At 35.6% G+C, this 23,170-nt stretch overlaps 1 protein-coding gene across 1 annotated transcript; it reads left to right on the plus strand.

The window, feature by feature from the left end:
- The first annotated feature begins 16,847 nt into the window (after positions 1-16,847).
- Positions 16,848-21,324, plus strand: LOC146930065 (zinc finger protein WIP3-like). The gene is made up of 2 exons (XM_085701719.1): positions 16,848-17,286; positions 20,350-21,324. The coding sequence occupies exons 1-2, from the start codon at positions 16,855-16,857 to the stop codon at positions 20,794-20,796; spliced, it is 879 nt and encodes a 292-aa protein (XP_085557845.1). The 5' UTR covers positions 16,848-16,854; the 3' UTR covers positions 20,797-21,324.
- The last annotated feature ends 1,846 nt before the right edge of the window (positions 21,325-23,170 follow it).

The following is a 23,170-nucleotide window of genomic DNA, read 5'->3' on the forward strand; positions in this document are numbered from 1 at the left end:
AAAAAACTACTGGGCAATATTCTTGAGGTATACATGGACGACATGATTGTAAAATCTAAAGAGTAGATCAATCATGTTGCCTATCTCAAAAGAGTATTCGAACAAACTTGAAAATACAACATGAGGTTAAATCCTGAGAAGTGCAGGTTTGGGGTGCATGCAGGCAAATTCCTCGATTTCTACCTAACAGAACGAGAAATTGAAGCTAATCCGGACAAATGCAGAGCATTTACGGAGCTCCCCATAGCTAAATCCAAAAAGTGCATCCAGATGCTGAACAGAATGATAACCTCACTCTCTCGCTTCGTTGCCAAATCCGCCCAACATGCCCTACCTTTCTTCAGACTACTAAGAAAGGAAACATTGTTTGAATGGACAGATGAATGCAAAAGTGCTCTAACGCACCTTAAAAATGCACTTTCCCAACTATCAGTATTGTCTAGGTTGGACGAAGGAGAAACATTATATCTCTACCTCTCTGTCTCCTCTGAGGTGATCAGTCTCGTACTTAACACCAACAAAGCTTTACTAGGGACCTGAAACGAGGTACAAAAAAAATGGAAAAAGTAGCCCTCGCCTTAGTAACCGTTGCTCGAAGGCTGAGACAATACTTTTTGGCTCACACAATCGTAGTCAGGACCAACCAACCCGTAAGGAAAATCCTGGGTTGCCTAGACGTCGCTGGAAGAATAATCAAGTGGTCGCTCGAGTTATCTGAATTCGACATACACTACGAATCACAGAAAGCACTAAAGGCACAAGTGTTCGCAGACTTCATTGTCAAGATGACTTTCCCAGCTGAGGAAAAATAAGAAGGAATATGGACCATCTTCATCGATGGATCATCCAATTCCAAAGGGAGTGGTGCCGGCATAATCGTCGGAAACGACAAAGGAATCATGATCAAACTGTCCCTAGAACTATCTTTCGCGATGACAAACAACACTGCAGAATACGAACCTTTCCCGGCAGGATTAAAGATCGCCAAGGATATGGGAGCAAAAGGAGTCAAAATCTGCACAGGTTCTCAACTCGCGGCTTCCTAAGTCACTGGCGAATACCAAGTTCGGGAAGAACATCTGCAAGAGTACGTTCAGCTAGTATAAACCAAGCTGAAAGAATTCGACTCCGTGGACCTGACACATGTTCCCCACGAACAGAACGCCCGGGCAGGCATTCTTTCAAAACTAGCTAATATGCGAACCTCTAATGTGAACAAAACCGTAATTCAAGAAGTCCTCACAGAACCAAGTGTTCAGAGGAAAAAATCTTGCCTCCTTGAAATCAACACGATCTCAGAGATTCAAGATTCGCTACATCACTAACAGGGAACTTCCTGTGGACCCCTACGAAAGAACAAAATTAAAACGAAGAACCTACTCGTTCACTTTAGTGGAAGGAACCTTATACAAGTGTCTCGGACCAAACGAAGCCCAAGAAGCCCTAACTGAAACTCTGAAGGATGCCAAAGACTACGTTACTTTGTGTGATAAGTGTCAAAGGCATGGGGATATGCATATCTCCCCTCCAACCGAACTCACATTACTAACATCTCCTTGGCCATTTTCATGGTGGGGAATCGATCTTCTGGGTCCATTTCCTAAAACTGTCAAACAACTAAAATATTTAGTCGTAGCGATAGACTACTCTACAAAATGGATCAAGGCTGAGCCCCTGGCAAAAATCACAGTTACAAACATACTTCTTTTCTTCAAAAGGAACATCCTGGCAAGATACGGAATACTAGCGCTCGTAGTTTCTGACAACGGGACTCATTTCATCGATCGCAGGTTTAAAGACTACCTGAGAAACTTGAATATAAAACAAAGATTCACCTCTGTCAAACATGCTCAAGTCAACAACGCAGCCGAAGCAGCGAACAGGGTCATCCTAAGAGGAATAAGAAGAAGGCTCGACGTAACCAATACCAGCTGGGCTTAGGAGCTTCATACGGTCATCTGGGCCTATCAAACAACACCTCACTCCACGACGGGCGAGTCACCTTTTCGATTCATGTATGGAACGAAAGCGGTCATCCTCATTGAGGCAAACAAACTCAATTGGCGGACTAGCACTGATACAAATTTCCAGACCAATGCGACCAACCTACGTCAAGAACTCGAGTTCGTCAACGAAATAAGAAGTGAAGCATCCCTGAGGGAAATAACACTAAAACAAAAAATAGCTGCCCGACATAACTAAAGGGTAATCAAACGAGAATTTGAGGTTGGCGAACTCATCCTACGAAGGAATCAGAAGGATTTTGAAGAAGGGAAACTCGCTGCCAACTGGGAGGGACCCTACAGAATTCTGATGAAAACCGGGACAGAAGCCTACGGCCTCGAAGACCTCACAAAGGGGTCGGTTCTTAGAACTTGGAACGCTGAGAAGCTCAAAAGGTACTACACCTAAAAGGTAACGTGGCGAACAACTTGTAAGCACTCGGTTCAAACTACGCTATCACAAACGAGCACTTACAACGGAAGAAGAAATTCGTGTCACTCTGATTTAAAAACCAATATAAAGGATCAATGAGATCTAAATACAAATAGATTCTTTGACTCCTTAGTATGTTCACTTACAGCTGCGACATCACTGCTCGACATTGTTAGGTAGAACCCCACCTCGCGATGGGTGATTCACGCCTCGTGGCATTGAACTTAAAATTTGTTTTCGTTCGTCCACCGTTATACGTTTACAACACAACTCCGAACACACACCTAGATAAACAATCTCTTGGATGTGAAAAGCCTCTAACAAAAAACACCTTGCGTGAAAGTTAGAATTCTCACGCTCGGATCCCCTCGCGGAATAGCGCACAAGTGTTTGTTTTTGAAACAAACAAAACAACACTTCGAGGAGGAATGGCACACCTTTAATTCACAATAACCAATTAAAGTGCATAATCCGGCGGTCACAATTGTCAGCAAAACCCCAATCATCACTTCACTTTACACAATAAGCAACGACTGCCGGGGGGGTAGGCCCTCACCGCCACCATATCAAATCTACTTTTGATTCATTGCTCGGATTAATCACAATAAAAATCCTATAAAGCATACATCTAAGTCAGGCTCACGCAACGAGCACTCAATTCGCACATTATACTTGGAAATAAAACAAAAATTTTCAAGCAAGCATGATAAAGAAATGCGCAAATTAAAACGACAAACCAAAATATTAAATTACATAATTTTGGGGTGCTAACCACGAAAGGCTCACAATGTCAGTGGCGCACAGGCCAGTCACAGCAAAAAACAACAATTGTTCAACAAAGAAAATAAAATTACACGACCTCTTCGGTCGAGGCGTTAATAACATGCACATCAATATCCATCGCAGAAGGCTGGGGTGACACAATCGCTCTATATTCAACCCAATTCAGGAAACCAATTCCCTCGACGCACAACTCCACGTCGGGATTGATTATCTTGAGCTGGGCGACATCATTATCAAAACCATGCTTATCCACGTCCACCAAATTGGTCTCAAAGACCCCAATCCTCTCCAACAAATGAGAACGGTCCAGATCAATTGTGTCATGAGACTCATACTCCCTTGGTAGATTTACCTTGCGAAAATCCTCAAGAAATTTAATCTCCTCAGCAAGCTTCGCCTTGGCCTCAACCTCTTGCTCCATGGCCTTCTGAGCATCCGCCACCTGCTTCTCGAGCTCAGCGATCCGACCGTATGACACCGTTTTAGCACTGGCCGTTTCTTCTTCCATCTTGGACACCTTGGCCAAAAGGGAATCCTGCTCCTTCCCCAGCACCTCAGTCTTGACTTCCCCCTTAGTTGAGGCGTTATTTACAACCACCGTGATTTCAAAGCCTTCATCGCAACAATAATCCCTTCAGTCATCGCCCTGCTCCGGCCAGCGGTCCTAAGGTCCTAAATAACCTTCAATTCAGGGTCACTCAGGTAGAAGGTGGTGGTAGGCCCATAACGGTCTATTTTAGACCATGTGCTGGGCAGCGAGAACAAACCCTCCTCTTATTCAGCTATATCCACCCTCTTCCTCTTTGAGGATTCAACAGCCTTTCCTCCAGCTCGGTCATCGCGGGGCAAATCTACCACCGGAGTCGAAGAGGAATCAGAGGCCGCCCCCACAGAACGAACACCTTTCTTTTTGTTCCTCCCAACAAACTTCTGGTTCGTCTTATTCACAAGCTCCTAGAGGTTTTTCATTTTGCCTGCAAAATCATCAAGTACGGGGAAAAATGTTAAAACAACAGAGAAAAAATTGCAAAGAGAAAAAAAAGAAACAAGACAAGTAAAACTACCAAGCAGATCCTTCGGATCCTCTACTACCATCAGTGCGTGGGTGTCGATAAAGGGGGTCGACGTGATTTCTTTCCCATCCACACCCACTGACTTTGCGGACGTAAAAGATTTCACGAAAGCCCACAACTTATCATGTGCCACCCACTTTTCATCAGTCAACCGAGCGATAGTACGACAGTAATTGCCCGACCTAAATCTATAATGGTCGCCACTCCATTCCAAAGGAAACCGAGAGACCTTGGCAGGAGCTTCGTCGCCCGTCGTCAAAGGCACTTACGCTGGACGCAGAAGGTTGTTGAGTGCCTCTTCACTCCTTGGCTTAACTAAGAAGTAGCGCGTTTTCCAACTCCTGAACTTCCCCGCGAAGATGGCAAACATTTTCTCTTTTTGGCGGAAGGACACCCAACCAGAACCTCCTCCCTTCTTTACTCCCCACTGCACGGTGAAGAGAGTAAAAAATAAGTTCTTGGAAGGGGCAATCTCCAAGTGTTGGCACACCAATTCAAACGCCCTAATAAACACGTACGAATTAGGATGGATTTGGGAGGGAGTCAGTATCGTCAACCGAAAACCTCCCTTTGGAAATCCGAGAATGGCAGCCGGAAACCCACGTCCTTGAAAACCACCTCATACTTAGGGAAAGAGTAGTCCGGGAAGTGTGAACATACTATATCTGAAGTACTCGGCAGCGCCATTTCCTAATCTTCACTCCTCCCTATACAACAAGAAGGGGTTTCCGCCGTCCCATCCAGCTCAAAGGAAGAAATTGTTTTTAACGGCTCGTCCCCCATCCAAGAATTGTCGGCCATAAGAAACCTGAAAGATAAGGAAGGAAATAAGTGAATCTAAACAACCAGATCCACCCTTCCTTCACCTATCAGACCGGCCATGACGAGGAAGGGATTGAGCATCTTCATAAAATGACAACAGATTCGAAGAGAAAGAGCAAAAAGGTAACAACTTTCCACGGGAGAAGTAACCTCACGGCGAAGACCACCTTTCCCACGGCAAAGAAATCTCTTTTCCGACGGCGACGGATCAGAAGCTTTATTAACAAAAACTCGACCCATCGCCAACGTTCCTTCCTCCAAAAAAACTCAAAAACACAACAGTTAAACAAACTCTAAGTCCTAACACTCCTCGTAATCGGTGGAAACCACCAAAACAACGGTGGAAACCACCGTAACGGAGTAACCCTAAGCCATTCATGCAGGATTACAGTTTTTAAACAACAAAAACTACGATGATCAAGCCATAAAAACAAAAGAATAATGCAGAAGTTAACAAACCTGTGTTGGAGACGATAAATTGGACTTGTTGATGAAGGGTCGAAGGACCAAAATGCACTGGAATTCTCAAGAACTTTTGAAAACTTTAGAGTTGCTAAAATACGAAGATGTGTAAAATGTTTCAAACATGTGATTGAACTTAATTATACTCCTTTCGCAACCTTTCAAAAAACAAACGAACGCGATCTGGTACATCCCTTCACATACAACTCTTCATTAATAAAGCGAAACAACGATCCAGATCATCCCTATCCACACATCCAACGATTCTAATCAAATGCAGTTGGTTCCCAAACGTTAGGATTAAATCAAAGGTTCTGATAACGCCTTGGAAACATACATCGAGGCACCTTCAAGGTGCTAGGTACTCAAATACTATCATTGCCTTCACACATGGTAGTGAGGAACCAAAGGTCATGTCCCCTCAGTCTCACCCACGAAACATGGGCATTAATTACTGAATGACAAGCGACCAACTCTCTGACGAGGCAATTTTTCCCCATTTCTGAATGCCATGGGCGAACATAGCAATGGCAAGCACATGTTCACTAGACAACGACCCCGACAGTAGGTGGCGAACATATGAAAAGGGATAGCGAGCACATACCACGTGCACAACGCCATTAACCCTGATGTTGATCTAACCACCAAAATGCTAAGTCTTGAGACACACCCGTCTATACCGATCAACCAAACCGCTTATGGTAGAATTTATGCGGCATTCCTCAGAAAACCACTCGATTCTGTTGCGAATACGTCAACAAAGGCCCCACAGCAAGCGAGTTTATCCAAAAAGGTCCCGACAGGCAAATTCTCGTGAACGGCACCGTTAACCCAATATCAAAGGTAATCGTCGATGTGATATGTTCTGAGGTATTTATACTTCCCTTATCCATCTGGCCCGCTCATTGGAGAACCTACTGAACATCTTATAGCGAACAAACATTATTCCGCCGCTAAGATGTTAGAAAGGTCTCAACACAAATGGTGTGCGCACCCTTGCATTATCCTCTCCATCAGGATACATCCCAAACCCCACATAAAGACCTCTGCGATCAGTTCCCCTCCCGTGACTTGGAGGGCTACTGTTCTGGACTAGTCAAAGACCTGGGCTCGATTGCAGGCCCAATAAAAAATCAAGCCTAAATGATGCAATTAACAATTTATTCGCAACACACCCCTTCCCCACAAGGGGGTTCTCAGAGCAACGGAGACCGGTTTAAACGAACTGTAATGTTTCTCTCCACGTTCTCGCGAATATCTCTCCGGCTGTTATACTTCCCACGATTTCGTAACTGCTGGACACACGTGTGCCATTACAATGGCTCTGCATTCACCCACCTCTATAAATAGGAGGCTCCTCGCAGCCTCCAAGGTAGATCTCTTTCACTCTAAAACCCCCAATTCTGAACCTCTACTGACTTGAGCGTCAGAGTGTTCGCAGGTACACCCCCTTGTTCCAACGCTCATTGACGCACTTTCATCACTGTGAACCACCGCATTAAAGAAGCACCGACAACCACCTTCTGATCAGATACAATCTTAATATTTTTAGTTTTAATCTAGTTTTACCTATTTCCTTTCATTTATGAAGGTTCTTGAGCTGGAAGATTAAGACAAAGCATATAGTTTCATAATTATCAATATTCAGAATGTTGTCAGCTCCACTGAAAAAGCAGGAGCCTGCTAAGCGAAACTTCGCTGAGCAATCATGAGCATGCGTAGCGAATCGTATCATGTTAGATTTGCCAAGCACAAGAATTGTGCTTAGCTAAAATGAGGTAGTTTATAGAAAGAGAACTCATAACAAGTTGCAAAGAAAAATATACTTTTGCCATGTCACATCATCCTTATGTTTAGCCTATTGTCACCTTATCTACACACATACAAGCTACAAAACTTAATGATAAATTAAATTTAAGTGGAAAAGGAGGTGAAGGAACCCCTGAGTGAAATAACCTTTCCTACTGGTTCAAGAAGTGGCAAGAAACATCTATAAATAGGAAGTAACATTCAATTGGAGAGGTATCACATTTTCTACACCAAGAGAACTAATCTTGGTTCTTTGCAAATAGTTTTAGAGTCCATAAGCAAAGAAAAAAATAGAGTGGCCTAGATGGAGAGAAAGTTGAAGCGGAGGAGATTGCGGGAGAAGCTTCGACGTTGAATCTTTCTACTTCTTCTTGTTATCATTGTAAGGTTATCATGTATAACTAATCATTTCTATTGTTAAGATTTAGCCTAGTGCCTATGAAGCTAATATAAATACTTAATCTGGCTGGTTGTATATGATTTATGTTCTCAATATAATTTTAGTCTAAATATTTTCTTAATGCTTTGCCGCCGACATAGTGTGCCACAGTTGACATTTCGATTTAGTCAGACCCTAATAAGGCTGGCTATCTAAGGGACATGGTTTAGATTATGTATAGGTGCTATCGCCCGAGAGATCGTGGGTAGGCTATAGTCATGTATAAATTTTCGACATATGCCATAGAAACAATCGACTATTTTTCCACCGAGCATCAGAAGTCAGTTTTTTCTATGTTATTTCATGTCATTAACCTTAGTTTGGAAATGTATGCTGAGGAAAAGGTGGAGTTATATCTGAGGCATAAAAAGTATAAAGTCAATTAAGGAAGGATATTAGATAAATAGTTCACGAAGCATAATCCCGACAATATAGTATTTCTACTCTTGTTTTATCATTTAAATTTTAAAGACCAATTCCTAAGCAAAACTCTTTTACAAATACTTTGTTTAGAAAATATGTCGATATAAACTTAAGTTAACTAAGTGGGGTCCATGTGGATAAAATATTTATTTGTTTAATAAAACTGGCATACTTACCACTGTGCTAGAAAAATACAAAGCTAGTGTTTTTCCTTTTATCAATATCAAGAGGTTGTTATGATCTAGATCTTGCTGCCTTGGAAATAGAAATATGTCAGTTGACAATGAATAATGATCTGGCTCAAAAACAACCTCTTGGGACACCTCCCCTTTCATCATCATTTCTCTTATTATATTGTTTTACAATGTTGAGTTATGTCGTTTATTTTTTTTTCTGTGTTATTTACCACGAAAAACCTCCAAAGATCAAGGTTAAGCACATTATGGGATTGTTCATATTATGTAATTTGAAATAGTTTTGAGGTTTTGACATATATAATCTAAGCAGTCTGTAGATGGCGTCATAGTGTTGCATCAAAGGTTTGGACGATTTATGGTGTGTTAAATGAGTTTTAAATGTTAAGCGTGTTTCCTTTGACCGGGAGATTTTATGGCTATAAGTAGTCTTGCAACCATCAACATTTATATTCATTCTTTACTTCTCATCCATTCTCAAAAAAATTGATTTCATTTTTTAGTTTTCAGTTGTTTATGATATCATGGTCACTGCTTCCCATTCATTCAATCTCTACAATTTCCTTGCATTTATGTGGGGATTGTACAATGATCAGCAGAGACCTTTTGATATCAAATACATAGCCATTTTCTGTGTTTCAGCATGTTTTGGTTTGTATAATCCAAAATTCCCTCGATAGGGGTTCAAATTATATTTGCCGAGCAAAGAGTATTTTGAGGGAAAAAATAGGGGGCGTGAGAAACCAATAGGGTGGAAAAAGTAATAGTCAAACAAGTTTTATCCTAGGACACAATGCATATCTTCTAAGCATTTATATCGATTTCTTCTCTTCTCCCAGCAAGTTTCGCTCCCACCCAACCAAACTGACCAAAATACCCCTGCGTTAGTTAACTAATGCAAGTGTAAAATTAACATGACTTAAAATTTCGTTTGTTTTACACATGCGTGACTTAAGTCACGCCGCATGAGTTAACTCACGCAGGTGTTATACCCCGCGTGAGTTAACTCACGCTAGTTTACACATAGAAAATCTCGTGCTTGACATATCATGAAGCATCTCACTGTTTAATGATAACAAATCTGAAGAATTAAGATCACTCCACTTACTCCTTGTAACAACATCAGAGATTAATATTTTATGATTGATCAGATGCAAAGGTTGTTCTTGCTTCCACTTTGTAACATTGCTGCTTCCACCTTCTTCGTGATCAAGAAGAACAAGTTCATGTTCTTGTTCTTCTTTTTTGTTCTTTCTTTGTGATGGTTGTCTCTGAATAAAGATTTCAAGATTTGGGTCTTCACTTAAATTTGAAGGGACCCTTAAGAATCTTGAGCTCAAGTGAAGTTTCTGATGTCACTTTCATCAACCATGTACCTGCTAAGAGGACAAGTAGAGTGAGTTAACTATGTGTAAACTAGTGTGAGTTAACTCACGCGGGTATAACACCTGCGCAAGTTAACTCATGTGGCGTGACTTAAGTCACGCATGTGTAAAACAAATGAAATTTTAAGTCATGTTAATTTTACACTTGCGTTAGTTAACTAACGCAGGGGTATTTTGGTCAGTTTGGCTGGGTGGGAGCAAAACTTGCTGGGAGAAGAGCAGAAATCATTTATATCTCCACTCCACACAAATTATTGAACCATCCATCAAGTTGTTTTGTTTTAAGAGCGAATATGCCACCTATATATGCTGAAAGAATAGGCGAGCATACCATGGATAATTGATTTAATAAGTTGAACTCTTCCCATATTTGAAAGAAAATCACTTTTCCATGTAGCCAATTTAATCTTAAATTTATCACATATATCTTTGAAGTGCATTTTCTTAGGTTTTCCGTGGAAAATTCGAACAAAATTCGAACTCTAGGATGCTTGAAAGGAATTGAAGCTAAATTCAACCCAACCGCATTTGCCAAAACAACACTTCTAGCATGACAAATGACTCCAGGATAAAGGTTACTCTTGCTAAAATTGACAGGTTGACTAGAATAATCACCATAGTGTTTAAAAACATCCTTGAGACATATAATATTATTTTAAGAACCTTTGCAACAAAAAAAAAAAAAAAGAGAGAATGTCACTATCATAATGAATATCGTTAGTTAAAGTAATGCCTTGAGGACCAAGCATAGACTGTAAATGACCATTTAAAACTTTGTTTGCAATATCTTTACTTAAAACTTCTTCTGCAATACAAAACTGAATTGGGGAGATAAGTTCCCCCTTTCTAACCCCCATACTGCAACTGAAAAAGCCATCAATTCAGCCACTGAACAAAAAGGACAGCTTTGCAGAAGAAAAATGGGATGATGATCATTAAATTTTTTGGGAAGAGAACATCAGCTAAATTATTCCATAGATCAAGCCAATCATGGTTACATATTTCCCTATCAAGCTTAAGAGAAGTATGAGCAACGCATATTCTTTTATTTCTCTAAGTAAAAAACACTCCTTTAGTACCAAGATGAATAAGACTGTTGGCATTAGTCCAATTTATGAAGTCATCACCTGAAATAGGAGGAAGCACTCCAGATCCTTTTTTTCATGAGCACCGAATATGGCATTAAAGTCATTGCTGAACCAAAATGGGTTTTGTACAATGCCTCTGAAGTTTTGATGATAATAAAGTATAAAAAGAACAATTAGATATACTAATATGTGTTCTATATTGCAGGAGTATAGAATTAAACTCAGTTTATTAAATAGAGTTTTGGTTCTGAAAGATCAAGATTCCGAACATATACAAGAGCATTTGAAAAAAGTGGGAAGCTGAAGATTTGAAATAGACTTTGAAGAGGCCGGGCATATGAAGATCGGAAGCACCTGAAGGTCTGAACTTAGAGGATGTCAAGATTATGAAGCCACGTCAACATCAGAAGCCTTTGACCAGTTTTTCGTCTTCAGAAGAAGGGTCACTTTCAGCCTCTGGTAGTACAATTTGTTTTTATTCTTTCTGAATCATTTGCAGAGACAAATTCAAAACAAAAGGAATGAAACAAATAATTCCAATTGAAGCCAAAGAATTTTGAATGTCTTCTAAACGACATTAAACAAATCAAGAAATTTTCCAACGTCTTGGTTCAAGCTTCTCAAGGACTCAAATTTATGCGCTAGCACTCTCCAACGTCTCTCAAAATTTCTATTATATAAGGAACTTAAGACTTGAAGAATAACAACAACTCTACAAAATGTTACACGTGCCCTTACTCCGTCGAAATCAATAGCAAACGAATACTTATAGAATTTCTTATAAATTTTCATATCTTAGAAATTCTTAAGTCTTAAAGTCCAATATAAACTTTATTATATTACACATCTGATTGTTTATCAAGTGTAAAACAAAACGATCTTTTATTTGATTAAGTTAGATTTTAGAAGTCTCTTTCTTGATTGTGCTTGAGCATTGAATGTCTCTTTCTTGTGTGATTGAGCATCGGAAGTCTCTTGATAATGATGAGAAGAAAAAAAGATAAAGTTAATTCAATTGGGTTCAAATGTGGAAAAGAAATTGATAGTGCTGGGAAGGAAAATGAGATAGTTGTTAATCTAAGACCCTTAAGTTTAACCATATAAGACATGAGCTTTTGCTCCCCGTGGGTCACATGGAACATGCTTGCCAAGAAAATGGCGCATGTGAAGGCTTCCAACAACTATAAATTTCCCAAGAGAAATTTCCTACACTTGAAATTCATTTAGGTTGATAAATTTATCTAAGATAAATTGATATAATAAAATCCAAAAATAAAAAAATCTCCAGCATCAAGTTACGTCATTTAGAAGTTTTCTCAAAGATTAAATGAAAACTTTTCCTACATGAAAAACGGTAAGCATGAGGAGTATTGTCACAAGATAAATAAATGGAACGTCTAGATATTAATTGAAGAAAAATATAATGAGATATGAAAAATAGAAGTTTTTATGTTATATATGTTATTTCAGTTAGTGAACCTTGTTTTTGTTGTTTGGGACGATCACCACCCTCATATAAGGATCACGTTGAAAGTCCTTGTTGCAGGTTAGTAAACATACTCTGTCAGATTTTGGTGTGGGTCTTGTGGATCATTTGTCTGTGACAGGGTTATTTTAGGGCAAACTTATTAATTAACTTATGTCCTTTTGAGCTTATCATTTAGCTAGTATTTTGAGATTGTAATATAGCTTTTGAAAATTGTAATTTCATGTGGGATTATGTTATGTGTAATGCTTTATAGTTACATTGTTTTCACATTATAAGTTATACGCTATATTTGAAGTATTGTGGACAACAATGTTTATCGATTTTTAAAGGAGTTACAACACACACACACACATAATCTCCTTGATTTTACAATTACGTAATTAATAATAGGTAGGAGTTTATTAAAATTTAATAGATTAATTAAATTTAAATATTTACAGATATATGACTTAAATTTTAAAAATTGGTTTTTATAAAAAACATGACCTAAATATTTGTGTTTGACACTCTTGGCTTCTTAGGACCAGACGTTGTTGACTTTCTACATAGAGTTCAAAGAGATATGCATAACAAAAATGAATGTTGTGTTTATGAAGATTGATTTTTCCATCCGAAAAGGTTTAGCGGCACAAATTGTTGCATGTATTCCATTCATCGGTATACATTTAGTTTTTGGATAAAATACAAATAAATAAAACTTTTTAAATTCAAGCCCGTATTTTTTTTCTTTCTTTTATCTCGATACAAAGAAAATGATATATCTCATAACTAATTGATTCTTATTTCAACAAAAAAAAAAAAAAAAACTAACTGATTCTGTTTGTTTTATTGCGCAAGATAACACAACATTTTCTCAACACATACATTTTCCATATTTTTTTGGTTACAAAAAAATTAATGCGTCATCATATTTGATATCATTAATTTTGATATAAAATGTTGTAAAATAAAAAGTCAGCATATGATAATTTTAATTCATAAATAAATGCGTCATCACCTCTTTCATTATTTATACAACTAACTTTTTTTTTCTCTTTCATTGTTTTTTATATTTTGGCATTTTACCCTATCTATTACGAAAGGTTAAAAATATAACTAAAATAATGAAGTTTAATAAAATACAAAAAGAATTTTGATGATCATCTAGACTTTTATGTGAGATATTTACTAATGTTAAGTGGTCAATTGAGTTATCTAAATGGTTATGCGCGACATATTGATTAAAAACATTTAACATCAACTCCGTCTTTGTAAATGGCTTCTCGTAACTCCTAAGTGGTATAGGTTATTTGATTGAAGTTAACAATACATGAAATATTTACATATAAAGAGATAAAGAAACTCATGTTTATTATATGAAAAGGAGGATACATATGGCTCAAATTATCATGTTTTTTTATGCTTTGATCATCTTTCTTTCCCCATTTCTTGTTGATCGTCGTTCTTTCCCCTCATCTTTCGTTTCCCCTAAGTCCTATACAAGTATGTCGTTTTTTAAAAATTTCTCAAATTTTCTAATTCATCTTATACACAATGTTTTATTACCTTTTTTGGTTACATTACTTTTTTTTTATATGTTTGACAAGCAGGTGAAATTCGTTGCAATGCTGACCGTGATTGCCCATATGAGTTATACTATGAAACAAAGTGTGTTGAGAACTTTTGTACATATTGGTGAATATGTTAATTAAGTTTAAAAATAATTATGTTCCTTCTAAACGTATAATTTTATTTGTATGTCATAATATTTGTATTTTTTTATAATTTACTTCAAAATTTGATTTATATCTATATCACCTTTCAATTTCTATGACTAGCTCAACAATTTATTAATATAATATGCAAGTTCCCCCCCCCCCCCCCGATTTTACTCACTAACAAAACAAATCTCACCATTTTAAAATTAACCAATTAATTTGGTTCCTTCCTAAAACTCTTGGACTTGAAGATCATATGGTGACATGATGATGTAGAATCATCAACGTAAATTAATTATATAAATGTCTTTAATTAAACTACAAAAATGAATAACTTTTAAGGTCGAAACCAAATATTCAAGAGGATTTTTTGCAATTTCGTAGGTATACTATATCACCAAATTTAATTTTTCTATGTCATGTGACTTAGAACATGCTGTGTGTGTGTGATATGGAGGGAATCAACTGCATGGAAGGGTGAAAATAAGGGTATCAAGACTAACAAATAAATATATTATTATAAATAAGCACCATATACGACCTAGCTAGTGTTTTTTTAGGGGAGGTCCTCGTTGTTGTTTATTGGTTCACAATAATTTATTTCTTTTTCTCCTTTTAGGTATTGACCAAACTAATCCAATTGATTAAGGTCAATGTTTAAGATACGATGGGCCTACCTTTAACATTCGCATGGTATACGTGAAAAAAATGAATTGATGCAAATACGCTTCATACTAATTACCGTGTTATCAAATTGAGAGATGTTAAACAAGATTGTGGACATTTTGCAGTGGCAACATAATTGGGTTTGCTTAAAAAAAAAACATAATCGGATGTCTTTGCATGCTCTTGGTTTATTAAAAAATTCTTGGATATGTATAATATATACCTCCAAATTGTACCAAGAGTCCAAGACTATAATATGGTTGTTTCTAAAATGAAAGTAGCATGAATTTATTACGTAGGTTTGTATGTAACTTGGATTCATATCTTGCATTCTGGGCTCAAGAGTCAATATGTTGGATTTTATATAAGAATAACAATAACTATAGATAAAATATAGCATATCTACATATTACGAGATGAATCAAGAACTATGTACTTTTTAGGTTCTACGAGAATCAATGGACAATGAAGGAACAAGAACTTGTTAGAAAGAAAGGTGAAATATCATCATTGCCGTCTAGAGTTTCTCCACATTGTTAACCGATAAGTAAAAGGATAATTACTACTCCCTCCAGTCTCAAATGTAAGAGAAAAAAAATGCACACATATTAAGAAAGTGGATTGACCACATTTAAGTCCTTATAAAAGGTATTATTTTTCTAATTTTACCCTTGTCTTGGAGTAGTAAAGACATTAATGAAGTGGTTTTAATGAGGGTAAACTTGGAATAGTGACATTTAATAGGTTCATTTTACTATACTTTTTCTTATACTCCCTCCGTTCCTTTTTAAGTGTCACTTTTGGAGAATTTTTTTGTTCCTATTTAAGTGTCACTTTACATAGTTCAATGCAACATTAAATGTTATTTTACTAATATTACCCTTATTTATTATTGTGGAGAGAGAAATATATGTAATGAGATATTAAATAAATAAGGTTATTATAGTAAAAATATAAATTATTGTATCAAAAGTAGCAACATTTATTGATTGTCTTGGTTTGTGTACAATGTCAAAATGTGACAATTAAAAAGGAACGGAGGTAGTATTTGAGACCATCAATTTTATTTTTTTGTTTTTTACATTTGAGACCGGAGGGAGTATGTTATAGGACCTAGAATGAGAACCTCCTAAAAATTGAAGAGAAGTAAATTAGACTTAATTTTATTAATGATTATAAAAGAGAGAGTGCAAGATCTTATATAGACAATATTATTCTAGATCCTTCCTAACAACTAGTGAGTCACCACTTAATAGCAACCTTATGATTTCACTTTTAATGATGATGCTTTTAAGCTTCCCTAACTCATTGGACTCTATCTCAATCTTTAATCCCAATTCGTTGCAGCTCATATCCTTGTTCGTATCATTAACTGTCTAACAAGATAATGATTAAAAAGAAAAATGCCTAATATAAGAGACCTCTCATTGAATTTAACCAAATGGTTCAATTCATCAAAGTTCCTCATTCAAAAAAATAGTGTGTAATTAAAATAGACCCTAATCTATATGAATAATAATCTCAATAATCGGTCATTGTCAATTTATAATTCATTAATTAAACAATTAATCTAACACAAGCTTGTAAATATTTTTTAATGGAAAACTATATGCCATATAAGTAAACATAAAAGGGTTTGTCTAACATGTGTAATGTTGCACATGTTAAAGCAATTAAAAGTATAAATTTTTTATTGAAAAAACAATTTTTATCAAAAAGGTATATCATTACTATTTTAAATTTTTAACATATGTAAATTTGCACATGATAGAAAAATTCAACATAAAAATAGTGAGATAAGAGATTAGTCATCAACAAAGTTAGAGGGTTTTTTCAATCACAAACAATGGCTACTAAAAAAATTGGTGAATCATGTAGTGGATGTCATTTTCAATCCCCTACATTAATTACTCTCTCTCACACATCTCTCCATAAAAGAAACGAGCAAAAAAGAGAAAGCAAAGGTTAACATGAAAAGGAAAAGAGAAAGTTCACAAACAAACAAAGAAAATCTCCCAAATTAATTATTAATTTTATTAAATCAAACCATCATATAAGTGCTTGGTTTCACTCATCAAGGTAAAGAGTATGGCTATGATGGAGTGTGATGTAGAGGACAATAATTTCATTGAGTGGCTCAAACCATCTAATTCCTCTCAATCATATCTAACTTCATCATCATCATCTTCTTCTTCTACCACTCGAAATGAAACTATACAATTCTTTCCTATTTTGAGTGCAAAGTTTTCAAAGGATGAAGAGCGTGAAGTGCCACAAATTGAGGGTTTTGAGTTCAAAGAAGAAAAAGAGACTGTGGCTTTGCATATTGGATTACCTCATGACACTAAAACCTATCTTCATGAGAAGAAGTTTTTCCATGTTAAAGAAGAAGAAGAAAAGCCTTCTAAAAAAACCTTCCAAAGGTTTTGGATACCAACTCCTGCTCAGATCCTTGTTGGACCTATGCAATTTGCTTGCTCCATATGCAACAAAACCTTCAATAGGTATAACAACATGCAGGTTAGTTTCCTTTTAATTAAATTTCATGAATATGAGACTTAGAAAAATTTCATAATTTTTATTCAACTATTTTAGCCTCAGTTACTTGTAAAGAAAAATGGAAAAACTCCCATGAAAAAAATGGAAAACTATAAATAAACACTACTAAAAAAAAATAAATTAGGCTGTGTTTGGTAACACAAATAAGCTAGCTTATAGCTTGTTGGACTAGCTTATAAGCTTGTTTTGATAGAATAAGACGTGTTTGGTAAAAAGCTTTTTCCACTAGCTTAGCGTTTTTTGAAAAGCTATTTCAAGTAGTTTTTGAGCTTTTAGCTTGTAGCTTTTTATATTTTCTTCCAATTTTAACCTTATTAATTTAAATTAATTATTTTTTAATAGAACAACTACCCATATTCATAATTAATAACTACCCACGGTTTATATTTTGTTAACACGTTATTCAGTACTGCTCACATTATTTATACTTTTTCGTGCTCCATATTTTTTGTGACTTGCTCGTAGATTGGCCACTGCCCTTTTTTTCTTTTTTTCATGATTCATATAATATATAATTTTACATAACATATATAATCAATAGTGACGAAACTGTAGTTAACTAAATTTCATGATTCATATAATATATAATTTTACATAACATATATAATCAATAGTGACGAAACTGTAGTTAACTAAAATTTGTAAAAAAAAATTGTTAAATAAAAAATGTCAATTGAATTCATAAATACATTTATCATTTGGGAGATGAAAATATTTTGAAATAAATTAAAACATTTAAAAAGAAATACACTAATTTATAAAAATTGTATATATGATTTATAAAAAAAGATTGTCCTTTTACGTCATTTTATATTTATCAGCCACTTGAACAACTAATTTTACCAAACATTTTTTATTTTAATAAGCTAACTTTTCTGCTATAAGCTATCAGCTATCAATCATCAGCTACCAGCTAGCTTTTCAGCTACCAGCTAGCTTATCAGCTATCAGCTAGCTTATAGCTTCTTTTTACCAAACACACCCTTAGTGAAAAAATTAGAGATATAAAACGTAAAACCCTCACTAAATTTACTTACGAAGGTTTTTTATTTTCATTACTAAATTTTGTCACTAATTTTATTTTAGTTTATTTTCTAGTATTGAATATAAAAACTATAAGGTCTAGCAGGAGAGGGTTGAAAAAATGATATTTAATAAAACTTTTTAATTACTCTATATCAAGAAGTTCCTTCATTTTTTGAGTGGCAAGGCAAATTTTAATTATAAGGGATTTTGGACTGATTTTTCTTCCTTTCTTTCAACTATACCTTTTATTTAAAAAAATCAGTTAAATTTCATTATAATAAAAACAAACTTAGTTAAGTTCTTATTTGATTGTGCATATTTCAGAAAGAAAATTATAATCATATATGATATGATAAATATATAATTAAACACAAAATATACAAGACCGATATAACAAAAAAAAAAAAAACTATAAATGGGAGGCAAAAAAAACACCCAAAAGAGTCCCAATAACGAGAGATCACCATAACAAACACCGAGAGATAGATGGAGAGAAATCGGATGGAGGGGCGATCGAGAGCAGACATAAGACCAACCAGGCGATCGTGATCCATCTCCAACAATCCTGTATGCCCTATCAGTTTGAGCACGGGATAGGTTGCACCTCCCACTCATAAAAGGAGCATCAGTGTTTAGAATTTTTACCAATGAGTCGTTTCCAAGACGAGAACTTCATTGACAACCCTTAATTTGTTTACTTCAAATTTGAATAGATTAGCACCTACATTTAGGCATACGGACAAATTATACATGAGAAATCAAAACAAAAAAAAAAGTTTCCATGAATTTTACAAACACAAAGCCAGCAATTTGATATTCTCCTTTTTTTTTATAGGCTATTTGTTCTTAAAATAAAACTGTTTTTGCCTACATAATACAATTGCAATATTTATGATGCTTTAACCTTCCCTAACTTTTCTCTTCTTGTCTTGACAATAATTTTCTCTTCTCGAGCTAGCTATAGCTAGATGGCCTCTTGTGTCCCTCTAGCATTCCCTTCACTTTCAAAAAGTTAATTTTTCATGGGTTATGATCACTTCAAAGGGAACTTCTAATAGTCTTCAGTCTTAATTTATTTATTTTATTTGTGTTAGAACTTTTTTGGGTTGAAAATTAACCCCTGGAATATTGTCTGCTTTGTGTGTTGGTTAGTTAAGGGAAGAAGCACAATATTTTACACTAGCTAAAAATAGAGCTAGTGCCCGGAAATTGATATGAAAAATGTCTATAGTTCCATTACTAAGTCTTTAAAACGTCAAACTTGAAGATCAATTTTATTTCTTGGTCACTAATCTTTATTGATAATTCAACTTTTTCTACTTAACTGCGAGAGAGGGAGAGAGCTTTTTGTTTGCACTTTTTTAATTTACTATATAAATACAAATATATGTAGGACATATGGGGCATAGTAATTTGTCAAAAGGGGGTAGGTGTAGGACATGTAACATCGAGGACTTAAGAAAACAAAACAAAACTTTGGATTCTCCTTTTGATTATACTAATTAATTGTATATATTATGAGAGGATTCAGATTTCAAATAGATTTTGTTTTATTTCAACATTCATGGGTCTAGCAGTTGCTGCTTTTGATTAGAATTTGACTTATCCTACCCCATCAGGGAAAGATTAACAAAATTATTGGCAACAATTAGGGGTAAGCTAGGTCAAATAATTCAGGCTACTACTTGAAGATTATTTTTTTATGGTCTAATTTAAAGTAAGGGTTGTTTAAGATACATTATAAAAGCCTAAAAAAAGATAAATTATAATAAATAAAAAGATGAAATGCATTATTTTACTTATGATTATTTTACAACAATTTCTTCTCTTAAGGTTATATGGTCAAACTTTTATCACTACACCTCATGAAGAAATCAAAGATGAAATGAATTAAGTTTATCTTTGTTCCCATAAAAAAAAAAAATGCATGCATGCATGTGTTCTTTTAATTCATAAACTCAAACTACATCACCAACTTAATAAATATTTTTCCATTAGATGCATATGTGGGGGCATGGATCTGAATTTAGGAAAGGACCAGACTCACTAAGAGGCACACAACCAGCTGCAATGCTAAGGCTACCATGCTACTGTTGTGTTCAAGGTTGCAAGAACAACATCAATCATCCAAGAGCTAAGCCTTTGAAAGACTTTAGAACTCTCCAAACTCACTACAAAAGAAAACATGGAACAAAACCATTTATGTGTAGAAAATGTGGGAAAACATTTGCTGTCAAAGGTGATTGGAGGACTCATGAAAAGAATTGTGGCAAGTTATGGTATTGCACTTGTGGTTCAGATTTTAAACACAAAAGATCTCTCAAAGATCATATTAGGTCTTTTGGAAAAGGTCATCGTCGTCTTCCTTCGATTGATGATCAAGCTTTCGAGGGGGAGAAGGGATGTGTTACTGGCTCTGAAGAAGATGAATTTGCTTGTACATGATCTAAGCATCTACCATTTCTAAATTTTAATTGTCTTTGTTATATTGAGACAGTTAGAAAAAGTTGAAAAAGCAACAAAAATTTAGAGAAGAAAATTAGAAATCTTGTCTCTAATTTTTGTTGCTATTTTAACTTTTTCTAGTATAGTAGTATAATAAGTAAAATATGTTGTCAAGTTTAATCACTATTCACTACTCTTGTGCTCAGCGGCAAAACATTCTCAATAATATTGCCGAGGCATGAACGTGGGAATGTTTTGCTACGGAGCACTTAGAGGGTAGTGATGAGCTATCATATCTATAGAGGTTTGATTTGTAGTTAATTTTAATTTTAATAAATACGGTTACCTCAAGTGGCGAAGTAGATGAATTTTCTTCTCATAGTAAAAGAGGGTAGGTGTTATGTCATGTTTAATTTTTGTTATCCCTCTTCAATGGAGAAAATTTATCGCCTTCATTACCTAAAGGATTTCCGTATGTAAGTGTTGTTAACATCATTGTGAACTTTGATAAATTTTCTGGTATGAAAACCATTGTCGGCTAGATTATTATATGTTGTTTTATAATCTTCTAGTAATATACAATAAAATGTCAAAAAATACTAATAGACAATTACCTAAAAGCTTGTTAAATGTGAAACCAAAGTAATAATGCTCAGTGGTGAGTGTATATATGCGGAGTGTAGGGTTTGAATTCTTGTACTCAACCTCTCTTTATCGCTCTCCAACTTGTATTTTTCTTAACTTTTTTTTAATTGAAATAAATCAAGGACTGCGAAATAAAGAAAAAGACATCCAATATATAGCTCCTGGTTCAATGCAGCATCACAGTCAATCTTAGTATGCTGTGTGCGTACACATTTAATCGTTTGGTTTTAGTTGCATCATTATTTATTTTTTTTTTAAACCAAAAAGAGGAGTGGCAAAGTGCCACTACCTCAAAATATAGATATGAAAAAAGAAACACAACCAAAGGAGGGGGACCAAACCAAAACCTCCTAAGCGTTACAAACCCTAAAGTTTGGAAGCCCATGCTTGTCATGCACGAACAAATCCCTAAGAAAACCAGGCAGGGTCAACCAAACAATCACACCATTAGAATCCAGACCAACAGAGGCTAACTTATCAGCACATCTATTGCCTTCCCTATATATATGGGTGACAACAAAATTCATGCGGGACAAAAGGTTCTTGCAGTTTAACCACCTATTTCTAAAGCAATAAGGAATCATACAATCATTTTTGAAAGCCATGACAACTAGAGAAGAGTCAGATTCAATCCAAAGGTTCTTCCAATTTCTTTGAGCAGCATACTCAGTTGCCTTCATTACTGCTGAGAGCTCAGCAAGATATGCGCTGCCAACACCTAAATTTTCAGCAAAGCAAGCAAGCAGATTAGAGTTTGAATCTCTGAAGATCCCACCACAGGCTGAGTTGGTTGAAGTAGTGATGAGTCATAGATAGTATTATTTATTGCCTTATTTAGTTTAGTTTTATTTTAGATTTGATTTTATTTTATTACATTTTATTTTAGTTTAGAATATTTTACTTCAAACTGTCTTTTATTTTATTTTAGGAATAAATATATGGTGGAAGGTGCCTTGGAGCAAAAGAAAGAGGACTGGAGCAAAATACAGCGCAAGAATACGAAGATACGGGGCAAAAATATATTCCCCCAACTCAGAAGCTTGGCACGGCCCGTGCCAACATGTGGCACGGCCGTGCCCGTCCCAGAAACCACTTTTGCTGCTTTTTCTTCAAGGCCAAGTTACCCTGTTGCGGCTTTACCGTTTTGTCCTTTTAGTTGCTTAGTTTCTAAGTCAATTGTAAAGCTATAAATAGAGTAGCTCTCCACCATAAACAATCATGCTTTACTTTGTTTATTTCAATTGCTATTTTAATAAAAGTCTTTATTTTCCCTTTTACTTTCCTTGCAATTTATTTTACCGTATTTCTCTCTTCTTCCTCCATGTCTACGATGAACATGAGTGAGTAGACTTCCTAGTCTTAGGATTGTTGGGGAGTCTAATGACTCAATCCTAAACAAAACATGTCTAAACCCTAATTTCTATGTAACCCTAATTTCTAATCTAGATTCACCGTCTTAACGTGGATTAACAATTATCAAACTGTGGAAGCGAAAGCGGAGGGTTTGATAATCGTTAATCCATCATCCCAAACATCAATTCATAAAGCGAGAGCGGAGCTTTGATGTTGGAACAAGTGAATCTAGACAATAATTGCAAAACAGTGAAATAGTCTTTGCAATTATTGAGACAAAGAGTAGTTTCAATCCTCTATGCATCTTCTAGTAATCATGTCAGTGAAATAGGCTTGGTTGCTAGAAGTAAACTCTCACCAGACTTTCATCGGAAAG

Source organism: Medicago sativa, chromosome 4 (assembly GCF_051527215.1).
Source record: "Medicago sativa cultivar Bolivia chromosome 4, Bolivia_mono, whole genome shotgun sequence".
Lineage (NCBI taxonomy): Eukaryota > Viridiplantae > Streptophyta > Magnoliopsida > Fabales > Fabaceae > Medicago > Medicago sativa.

What these genes read in the sequence shown, in the direction of transcription:
- LOC146930065 (XM_085701719.1), top strand. Translation starts at nt 16,855, where the DNA reads ATGGCTATGATGGAGTGTGATGTAGAGGACAATAATTTCATTGAGTGG. An exon ending in ATAGGTATAACAACATGCAG is followed by an intron (nt 17,287 to 20,349) that starts GTTAGTTTCCTT and finishes TTTTTCCATTAG; the next exon opens with ATGCATATGTGGGGGCATGG.